Source organism: Schistocerca gregaria, chromosome 2, assembly GCF_023897955.1.
Source record: "Schistocerca gregaria isolate iqSchGreg1 chromosome 2, iqSchGreg1.2, whole genome shotgun sequence".
Lineage (NCBI taxonomy): Eukaryota > Metazoa > Arthropoda > Insecta > Orthoptera > Acrididae > Schistocerca > Schistocerca gregaria.
This window is the reverse complement of record NC_064921.1, coordinates 26,666,131-26,678,131: the sequence shown is the minus strand read 5'-3', so window position 1 is coordinate 26,678,131 and position 12,001 is coordinate 26,666,131. Positions and strand designations below refer to the sequence as shown.

Here is a 12,001-nt window from a genome sequence, read left to right as displayed (position 1 = left end):
TCGTTTTTGTCTAAGGGTTTGGCTACAGGCAGTTTCAACTTGTCAGAGGAAATACTGTTTTTCAAAACACAGCTTATTAGATGAACTAGCACTTTAACTAGTTCAGTTTATTTTTTTACGTGGTCAATAAGCTACAGAATGTCACCTGTGCTTACTGCAGGTAGTGTACTGTAATTCTGTTCATTAGTTGACTCAAGTGTATAATATGCATCTTGTTTCCTGTAGACATATTTTGGACAGTATCTATAAAGTAATTATTAAAAATATTGCTAACTGGAAGGGGATCGGAAATGTCATCACTAGGGAATAGATTTTTATGTACAAAAAAACTTTCAAATATTTTATTTTTATGTTGGAAGAACACAAAAACTATATATAAAAGTTCAGAAATATTTTGTGTAAATGTTACAAAACTGTTAATATGTATGTTAAAATATCCCTCATGCTGACACAGTGGTGGATTGAAAGAATTAGCTGTTACAGTGAATCACAAAACCTATCTCCAAGTTTTCCACCACAAACCAATATCAGTTGTCTCAAAACACTGTATGATGCTCGGAGAAGAGGCTTTCAACACTACATGATGATAATCTTACATATTTCATCAACAGAATGTCATAGGCATACACAATTTCAGTTTCACTAATGTTTACTTCGTCTTCTACCATGGCAGTTTCACACGTAGAGTGAAATCCACCATTTTACAGAAAGGACTTCAGCTACTTTCATCATGTAAGCAGCAGTATTCATAAGTAAGAGTAAAATACTTTCAAATTTCACACCATTTGGCCATAACATCTGCAGAGATTAATTGAATATGCTATGTATTGTTACATGGTTTGATCCCGATATATCTTTACATGCTCATTGGATAAATCTGCATAATATTTTGAATTTTTTGAAGCTAGAATTTGTGAAGAGGAAGCTGATTCACAAAACGAAATTGTCTAGAAGTTGTACTTGAAACAGCCAGTCTATGTTTACGGTACTACCTGCTAAATGTTGCAAGACTTAGGTCACTGTTGTGATTGATTGATATGCCAAATTTTCGACAGAACAGAATTCTTCCATTTCTTTTAAAGATGTCACTAAATTCAGCAACATATTGTTGCAAACAATAGTGAATGCTTCACTTTACTTCTGGCATCATATTGCCAGTCACTTGACTTAAAATACCATACTGAATAAACATCTGCTTTATACAATATGACGGCAATGACTGGAGACTGTTTTGTACATTGTGTCAGCCACCCAAATCATAAGCAATGGAATTCCCTTCCAGATAGCGAGGCAGTATGTGTAGTGGACGTCACTGACTCCTTAGAACATTTATGAATGAAATTCATTCATACTGCATTCTCATAATATGAAAATGCCCAATATTTTTGTTAAATTTAGATATTACAACAAAGAAAAGTGAGAAATTATACAGGGTGTTTCAAAAATGACCGGTATATTTGAAACGGCAATACAAACTAAACGAGCAGCGATAGAAATACACCGTTTGTTGCAATATGCTGGGGACAACAGTACATTTTCAGGCAGACAAACTTTCGAAATTACAGTAGTTACAATTGTCAACAACAGATGGCGCTGCGGTCTGGGAAACTCTATAGTACGATATTTTCCACATATCCACCATGCGTAGCAATAATATGGCATAGTCTCTGAATGAAATTACCCGAAACATTTGACAACGTGTCTGGCGGAATGGCTTCACATGCAGATGAGATGTACTGCTTCAGCTGTTCAATTGTTAATGGATTCTGGCGGTACACCTAGTCTTTCAAGTGTCCCCACAGAAAGAAGTTACAGGGGTTCATGTCTGGCGAATAGGGAGGCCAATCCACGCCGCCTCCTGTATGTTTCGGATAGCCCAAAGCAATCACACGATCATCGAAATACTCATTCAGGAAATTAAAGACCATCTTGCATAAACCACGAGGTGTTCGCAGTGTCGTCTAAGGCAGTTTGTACCACCACAAATTCACGAAGAATTTCCAGATAGCATGATGCAGTAATCGTTTCGGATCTGAAAAATGGGCCAATGATTCCTTTGGAAGAAATGGCGGCCCAGACCAATACTTTTTGAGGATGGAGGGACGATGGGACTGCAACATGGGGCTTTTCGGTTCCCTATATGCGCCAGTCTGTTTATTGACGAAGCCGTCCAGGTAAAAATCAGCTTCGTCAGTAAACCAACTGCTGCCCACATGCATATCGCCGTCATCAATCCTGTGCACTATATCGTTAGCGAATGTCTCTCGTGCAGCAATGGTAGCGGCGCTGAGGGGTTGCCGTGTTTGAATTTTGTGTGGATAGAGGTGTAAACTCTGGCGCATGAGACGATACGTGGACGTTGTCGTCGTTTGGACCGCAGCTGCAACACGGCAAACGGAAACCCGAGGCCGCTGTTGGATCACCTGCTGCACTAGCTGCACGTTGCCCTCTGTGGTTGGCCGTACGCGTTCGCCCTACCTTTCCAGCACATTAATTTGTCACGTTCCCAGTCCGTTGAAATTCTTCAAACAGATCCTTTATTATATCACTTTTCGGTCCTTTGGTTACATTAAAACTTCGTCTTGTTGCAACAACACTGTGTTCTAGGCGGTGGAATTCCAACACCAGAAAAATCCTCTGTTCTAAGGAATAAACCATGTTGTCCACAGCACACTTGCATTTTGTGAACAGCACACGCTTACAGCAGAAAGACGACGTACAGAATGGCGCACCCACAGACTGTGTTGTCTTCTATATCTTTCACATCACTTGCAGCGCCATCTGTTGTTGCAAATTGTAACTACTGTAATTTCGAAAGTTTGTCCGCCTGAAAATGTACTGTTGTCCCAAGCATATTGCAACTAACGGTGTATTTCTATCGCTGCTCGTTAAGTTTTTATTGCCGTTTCAGATATACCGGTCATTTTTGAAACACCCTGTATGTTCTAGCAAAATTATTTAAAATATTTGCTTATAAAATATTAGAAAAATATGCATTTTTATGTGAGACAGAATTTCACATATGATTAGAGCAGAGGTGGATCGTTTTCCATCTATAAGCAGAAGAAAAAAATTATGTAAAAATCCATTCTCCAGTCATCGTTATTTACAGTTAATTCTACATTATTAATTTCAGTTTTTGTTGCAGTGTGTCTAATTTTATTTACAATTGGCCAGCAAGACCTTGAAACGCTGTCTGAACTTCATATCTGTTAGCAAACTCTTCCTGCTTTTAATCTCATGCGGTACTAGTATTTGAACCATTTGTAGAGTTCTTCTTGTAGCTAAGAGTTAATCAGTCTGTGCAAACTATGCATGTTTTCCATTTTTTTACTAAACAAATTTTTTGGTTTAACATCTAACAGCACAGGTTTTGATTTCAGAGGTGGATTTTTTTCAGTACTCGTCTTTTTTAATGCTATGCTGCTATTATGTGCCCAGTCAGAAGTTCTAAGAACATGTTCCATTTATTGTTGATCCCAATGATACTAATAACTGATTCTCAAGATTTCTGACTTATACTATGTCTTAGCTTAGCAATGTTGTTTGCAGATAGTATGCTCTTGTGTTTAAAGGCCTTTAAATATGTCTGCTTGTGTCTGTGTATGTGCGGATGGATATGTGTGTGTGTGCGAGTGTACACCTGTCCTTTTTTTCCCCTAAGGGAAGTCTTTCCGCTCCCGGGATTGAAATGACTCCTTACCTTCTCCCTTAAAACCCACATCCTTTCGTCTTTCCCTCTCCTTCCTGAAGAAGCAACCATCGGTTGCGAAAGCTAGTAATTCTGTGTGTGTGTTTGTGTGTTTTGTTCATGTGCCTGTCTGCCGGCACTTTCCCGCTTGGTAGTATTGGAATCTTTGTTTTTAATATATTTTTCCCATGTGGAAGTTTCTTTCTATTTTATTTAAATAAAAGATTAATCACATAGCACTTTTGTCAGATAGATATGAATATGATGTAGTAGTTCTGTTATACTATTTTGCAAATTAGCTTGCATTCTTCCTTTGTAAAGATGATTTGTATTGCTTTTTTGTATAAGTTAAAATGATCTTATGACTATGATTCAGAGAAATTTTTCATTATACTTATTGTAGGTGTATAAATATGGCAGTAATGTGTTATGTTGTGTTGTAATTAATTATGATTCTTCCAGGATGCAGATCAATTTGATATTCCCAGTGAGCAGACATACTATACTATTTCATACTTGGAGACACACAACCGATATGAGTTCTGGGTAACAGCCTTCACAGCAGTAGGAGAAGGAGCAGAATCAAGGCATGTGGTGCAAGCAACAACTGACCATGCCCCAGCACAAATTGCTCCATTTAGCCAGCATGTTGTTGGATTTCTACATGAAGATTTAAAATTGTCATGTCTGGCTGTTGGTCAGCCTGCTCCACAATACTATTGGAGGAAGAAGTAAGTATTCTTATGCTGTTACACATTGTTGTGTTACAGAATTAGGTATAAAGAACAGAAAATAATGTTGAGCCACAAAATAAAAATTCACTGTTGAAATCACACTCATGAGATAGTAGTTGACTAGGATAAATCATACATAGTGCTATAGAAGCCTACACTGATGTATATATACTCTTGAGAATAATTTACTCAATTACTAACGAATACTAGATGTTGAAATCTTTCACCTTAATCACAACTGACACTGGGGTTTCATTCTTATTTCGATACAAGATATATGTGCCCTTTCCCAAATTTGTAAAATGGCATCTATTCATTTTTTTTAAATTTAGCCTTAAGCTACTCATACTCTAAACCCTATTATCCATTGGTCATTCCCGAAAGTCAGATAAAAAGCGTGTCCACAACATTCACTCACCACATACTATTTCTGTCAGCAGAATATAATATTCTATTATTAAAGATACACAGATGTACTTTTTGTTTCATAGATTCATTATAAACATACTCAAGTATGTTAGAAAACCAAAAGCACAAGGTACAAATTTACAAAAAATAAATGCACTAATTTCCCTTCGACAGATCCTTATGGAGTGTGTAACAGAAACAAATTTTTTTGAATGAAAATTGATTCTTAGTTGAAATGATGTGAATACACATAGATATTAGAAACATAATGTCATCAATATGTAACAGCCAGTGTCATTTAGTTAGGCCTGCAATTCTCAGCCACAGAATTCTTTTTTGGGGAAAAAATGCACAAAATATGAATACAGCTTTTGAAGTGTAGAAAAGGGCCTTAAGAATATCAACCAAAAATAGTAATCAAACTATGGAAAATCCATGATGGAATAATAGTAATCAGGCTCACTGTAAAGATCTGTTCAAACATTTGAGATTGCAAGTATTTCAGGTGAGTAGTTTTTGCACACAAACTTGGGCATCACTGCACAAACAGGTCTGCCCATACAGACTGAATTTTCGTTTACCACAAAATAATAAACATAAAAATCAAAAGAATGTATGAAAAGTTCTGATTGGGAATTGTGAATTATTTAGGAATAAAAGAGACAACTAACTGAAAGGCAGAAATGTTGCATCATCAATAGCTATACAAATGAAAGGTATAGATCTTGGCCAGCTTTTGGAACATACTTCCTTTTTCAAGTTTGTGGGAAAAACATGCACAAAAACACATCCACACTTGCTCAGTCACATGCACATGCCTGTCTCCCTTCATTGTGCTCAGTTGGCTGCCAGCTCTTTCCTGGCCCCCAGTGAGTGTACTGGAGTGAGGTGGGGTTGTGGGGTGGGGTGTGGTGTGAGGAATAGAGGGAGGCAGGGGGAAGGAAATGAGGTTGGGGGGCAGCATGTAGCAGCTTTTAGGAGAGTTAGGAGCCATCTGTGGGATAGCTATGGGCGCAGATAGATAGGGTTGCTGGCAGATGACTGGCACATGATTTCATAGACTAGGGCATGAGATAATGGCACACACTTAGCTACTTAGCTTTGGGCAGATGTACTGGGGCAGAGGGTAGGATATTTGTGTACACACACACACACACACACACACACACACACACACACACACACACACACACACACACACACACACACACACACATACAAAGTGTGAGATGGAGGTGGGGGTCTGTGAGTTACCTTAGGCTTAGACCAAGAATGTTGTTATAATGAAAAATATTCTGCAGAGATAGCTTCCCATCTGTGTAGCTCAGAAAAGCTGGTGATGGTGGGGTAGATCCAGGTGGCAAAGGTTGTTACGCAGCCATTGAAATCTTCCATGTTGTGCTTTGTTGTATGTTGTGCCACTGAGGGGTCCACCTTGTTTTTGCAACAGTTTGGCAGTGGCCATTTATTCTAGTTGACAGCTGGTTGCTTGTCATACCAATGTAAAATGCTGTGCAGTGGTTGCAGCAGAGCTGGTATATAACTTGGCTGCTTTCACAGGTGGCCCAGTCCCTGATGGGGTAGGATAAGCCTGTGACAGTACCAGAGTAAGTGATGGTGGGTGGGTGGATTGGGTATGTCTTCCACATGGGAATGATCCCTGTGGTAGGGGATTGAGGGAGGGAGTGGCGTAGGGATGGACTAAAATTTTTTGGAGGTTCAGTAGGCAGTGGAACACCACTTTGGGAGGGATGGAAGTATCTTGAGTAGGTTGTCACTCATTTCAGGCATGATGATAGATAATCAAAGCCCTGATGAAGAACATGGTTTAGTTGTTCCAGACTGGTGTGGCACTGGGTACCAAGCAGGGCATTTCTTTGTGGATGATTCTTGGGATGGATGTGAGGATCAGATCTATACAAGGGTATCTCATTGAAGATCTCTTTGTGAATAAGGTCTGAGGGGTATTACCTGTGTGCAAAGGCTTTTATGAGCCCATCAGCATCGCTGCAGATGCATCTGTCACAGATGACCACACTGTATGGAAGGGATTTTCTGATGTGGAAGGGGTGGCAGCTGTCAAAGTGCTTGAACTGCTGGTGATTGTTGGGTCTGATGAGAACTGAGGTGTCATGGAGCCATGTGAGAGGAGGGGATCAACATCTAGGAAGGTGGTGCAGTAGGTGGAAGAGGACCAGGTGAAGTGAATAGGAGAGAAGGTGTTGATATTGTGGAGGAATTAGGGTAAAGTGTCCTAGCCTTGGGTCCAGATTATAAAGATGTCATCAGTAAACCTAAACCAGACCAGGAGTTTGGGGTTTTGGAAAGTTAGGAATGTTTCCTCTAGGTGGCCCATGTAGAGGTTGGCTTAGGAGGGTGCCACGTTAATTCCAATGACTGTGCCATGAATTTGTCTGTGTACCGTCCCATGAAAAGTGAAGTAAGTTAAGAGTTAGCATGTACTTGGTTAGGTGTATGAGGAATGAAGTGGTGGGTTTGGAATCTGCAGGGTGTTGGGAAAGGTAGTGTTCAATCATGGCAAGGCCACAGGCATGAGGGATGTGGAATGTTGTTCTGTAGTAAGGTTGCATCGACAGTGATGAGTAGGGATCTGGGAGATACATCAGATACTACAGTGAGATACATCAGCTTGGAAAACTCCCCAAAATTGATGTGAAGTATCTCCCATGGCTCTCTGACCCATTCCCAAATGTAATGGTCCTTTGGTGGTATGTTACCAAACCCATAACATCCATTGCAAGCAGAGTCTCTTTCTGTATTTCTTTTTCCAGTCCAGGCCACCATACAAGTCTTTGAGCAACAGACTTGGCTTTAGTGATACCCAAATGGCCTGTGTATATTTCTTTTAAAATCTAATGTCTTAGCATTGGCAGATAGATATGTGGGTGTGCCTCCCCCCCCCCCCCCCCCCCCCCTCCCCACCGCCACCTATGCGGGGCCGCCCGCACTGCCACCTGCACATTTCGTCAGTCGACTCGACTGAATCGAATTATCAAGTAGTTGTAGCATGCATGTATGTGTCGTCATGTTTTATACATTTCTGTCTGGCACACATATAGCTAACACATTCTTAAAAGAAAAGTCACGGCCATTCTAGTGATCTTAATACGTTATTCTGTTTGGCATTTGTTCGAGAAAAGTTGTGAATATTCTACTGTTTTCTTGTAAAGAGAACCTTCAACATGTAGCATATAAATGCAGCCTATTTGCCGAATAGTAAGCTAGTTTACATTCAGAAGCAGAAATATTAAGACTGAAGAATGAATAAGTAAAATGTCCTAGTTGCAGCAAGTGCATGTGTGCAGATTAGTCAAGAGTGAGAGTGATCAGTTGTTTGTAAAGTATTAATAATAGTAATTCTTAGTAATTTCTCAGTAAAAATATTTGTAACAATATATTGTAATGAGTCTTGTAACAGACTTATAACAATATTTTTACTAATAACGTAACAATAGTTTCCCATACCTAACTCATAATATAGGTACCTTTAGCATCCCCTCCTTGAGGTTTTTCTGTATCCACCACTGGGTCTTCGACTATTCGAAATTTCAATTCTCTACAGTACATATTTGTTCAGCAAAGTCATCATTACAATGCATTGAATACTCTTTAAGAATGTCTGGCATATTGTTTGATCATTGGTTATTTTTGACATAAATCATGAAAACAGGTAACATATTATCTGTGGCAGTCCCTTTGGAAATTTCTTTTGCTGTAATAAGGGCCCTATAAGCCATGAGAAAATTTACATATACAGCACAGTTGGTTCAATCTGTCTAGGTCATAACAATCTTGATAAAACACCAGCATTGCCACTGTTATCAGTTTTACCATATTTAAAATCACTATCTTATGGAGATTAAAATTCAAGCCCACTTTTGCAGTCTGCTATTACAAATGGAAGGCAGCAAAACTCTGTAACTGAAATTATAGATGAATGGTTTATGATGTACTATGAAAGTAAGGTGATGCCTCTTAGAGCAGAGCATACTTTTTTAGACTTCATACAGCGGCTATATCCTTCTTATCCAAGATATATAATTTTATTCTTCTTTGCTCCAGGTGGCAGTAGCAAACATTGAATGTCTTACAATTCTAACAAGAAAAACATGAGAAAGAGATGCACCTATATCTGACTTAGCAGCACCACAAGCTAAAACTAGTGGAAAATTTGGATCACAATAATACAAAATGTTTTGTGACAGAAACACACATTTGGCTTATTTGAATGCTTTGTTGCATTTTGCACACCATTCAAACTTCAGGTTGTTGGTGCATGAATACAGAAACTTAAGTCCTTAGACAGGTGTGGTAATAAATTCCCTCAGAAATTCATGGTACTATGAAATGACAAATGTATGAATTTGGATTGTTGGCTTTATGTCTTTCTGTAAAACTACTTCTTTTCCATTGGTAGTGTTCAACTCATTTTATCAATGTGATCACAAAATTCCACCTTATTTTGAAAAACTAACTTTTTACAATTTTCAAATGTTAGTTCTATTTTGTAATACCTTTCAGTTATTCAACTAAACACAACAACTGCTCTGCTAGGGAGATGCTTATGATGATAGCGTCATGAAGGTACCAAAATGTTTTCTTAACAACATGATTAGTGTTCTGACCCTGAACACAATTCAATATGGTAGTACAATACAGTTTCATGACATGTTCAGGATTACTGGCTGGAGCCAGTGCATGGCAATATAAAGAGTATTTGGCAGTGAGGGGTTGCTGGCTACCAGCTGCTGAGGTGATGTCCACTGTCAGCAGCCTCTGCTAGGGGCCTGGACCAGCCAAACAGCACAGCACCCAGATGTGTTATGCACGCTGCAGTAGTGGCATGAAGGTGCAGTAATGTGCAGGTTACTACAAATATTATCCATGTTTGTTTAATCATGCAATTCCAGAAGCAAGTCTAGTTAGCTTATACAAGCCCCAAAGAGTTACAATGGTTTGCAAATCTTGAGATGGCTCATCTATTCCGTATTGTTACGAGGCACTCTATAAGACACATTTAGAGAATTCTTTTCTCCTTCTAGCTTATTAAAAATATCATCCGTCTTTGCCAAGGGATAAGTGAAATAGAATGGAACAACATTATGAGAAGGAAAGTTGCTTCTCACCAAATAATGGTTGTCCTGAGTTGCAGATAGGCACAAAAAAAAGACTCTCACAGTTATAGCTTGTGGCCTTTAAGGCCTTTGTCAATGATAGGCACACACACAGTGGGGTTTCAGTTGCCTGAGACTGTAGTAATGCGTATGAGTTGTGTGTGTGTGTGTGTGTGTGTGTGTGTGTGTGTGTCTGTATGCATGTATGCATGTATGTGCGTATTGTTGATGAAGGCCTTAACTGCTGAAAGCTGTAATTCTGAGAGTCTTTTTGTTGTACTTATGTGCGACTCAGCATCTCCGCTATTTGGTAAGGGATATTGTGAAATGACAAAGTAAGGCTAATACTTCACTTAAAATACCTTCAGTTTCCCTCTTTGTATGCTGAATGATAACAGCAAAGGGTGTAATCCATTTGATTTTGACTAAATCATCATCTGATAACTTTGCATTTTTTTCTTTTCCACATCCAAGTTTTGTATTTTATTTTCTACAATAGTTTGGTGATATAGGGAAAATGACTTGGCATGAAGAGCATTAGGATGTGCTCCATCTCTTATCGATAGGGTCCAAATGGATCTTTTTAAAGTTTCTAAGATACTGTATGTGTGAAACTGTGGTCTGATGTAAGAGAGGGCTTGATGATCATTATCAGTTCAGGTCAAATAAATAAACTAAATATTTTTTTGGTAAAAATCTCATGATATACCTACACAAGTTATCCTAATGGATCTGTTTGTTGGCAGCAAACTTCTAATTGTTTAGCCTGATGTATTTTTTCAGTATTGTCACAGTTATGTGGAATGGGTCTGTGCAGTTTCTTCCCAGTAAAGTGGAGCTAGTCAAAGACTTTACAATTACAGAGGCAGTGGACAGTTTTCTTTCACAACTTTGACAGCAATGTTAACGAAATATGCAGGTGTTGCATCATAATGAATTGACTCTGCAGAACTTGTCTTTACAGGAATATTTGCACCAATCCTGATACGTGGCATGTGCCCCTTCATCCAACTCAAAAGAGATTTTCTTTCCATCCTTAACTAGCCCTACAATCCAGGCATCATTATCTAACAGTGGAAGTCAGTTGTAGGGACAGCGATTGGTTGACATTGGTTTACTGAGGGAACTCTTGGAAAGTGTAACTCATCTGTAAAGGACACCACTTATGGCATGCTATTGTGACCCAGGGTTGAGTACTGCACAAATGTTCGGGATGGAAGACAATGAATTAATTCAGAGGCATACTGCTAGATTTGTTACTGGTAGTTTTGTTCAGCACACAACAGTTACGGAAATTCCCCATGAACGTTTTTTGCCTGGAGGTAAAACAACGTTCTTTTTGTGAAACATTATTGAGAAAGTTTAGAGAACCTGCATTTGCAACTGATTGCTGAACAGTTCTATTTCCACGGATGTAGATCTCACATAAGGACCACAGAGACAATCATGGCTCATATAGAGGCATATAAACATTCATTTTTCCCTTGCTACATTAAGGAGTGGGACAGGAAAGTGAATGGGTAGCAGGGGTACTAGGCACACTCAGCTATTCAGTTCATGGGGCTTGCAGAGTATGGCAATATGTTAAGCTCTCTGAAGATGGGTTGTTTGGCAGCTTGTAGTGGTGCTCTCTTCATCATTTTATTATTCTTTTTTGCTCGTTGTAAAGTATTGTGCGAGAATCTCCCCCTCCCCCCCCCCCCCCCCCATGAAAAAGGGGGATACAATATGCTATTATTGATTGCACAAGCCCATGATAAACAGTTTTTAGTGTTTGTTATGTTAATAAAAATTGCCTCCTCTTGCTGCACTGTAGTTTACAATGCAGCAAGAGAAGGCATTTGTTATTTACAAAGCAATTATTTCTGTACTGCAGAGGATGACCATGCAGACAGACTCATTAGTTTTTAGTATGTTTATATCACATGATTGCCCAAGAATTCTGAAATCATAGCAGAGACCACCAAGCTTATTTAACAATTTTTCCATTTAGGGGTCCCACTGGTGTGAACTGTCAATCCAGACTCCCTAAA

General features: G+C 39.0%; 1 protein-coding gene across 1 annotated transcript in view; it reads left to right on the top strand.

The window, feature by feature from the left end:
- The window catches only part of LOC126334576 (Down syndrome cell adhesion molecule-like protein Dscam2), a 290,611-nt gene that overhangs the window by 220,506 nt on the left and 58,104 nt on the right, over window positions 1-12,001 (top strand). The window contains exon 15 of the mRNA XM_049996963.1: window positions 4,154-4,422. Within this exon, the coding sequence (XP_049852920.1) occupies window positions 4,154-4,422 (269 nt within the window). The remainder of the gene's footprint in view (window positions 1-4,153; window positions 4,423-12,001) is intronic.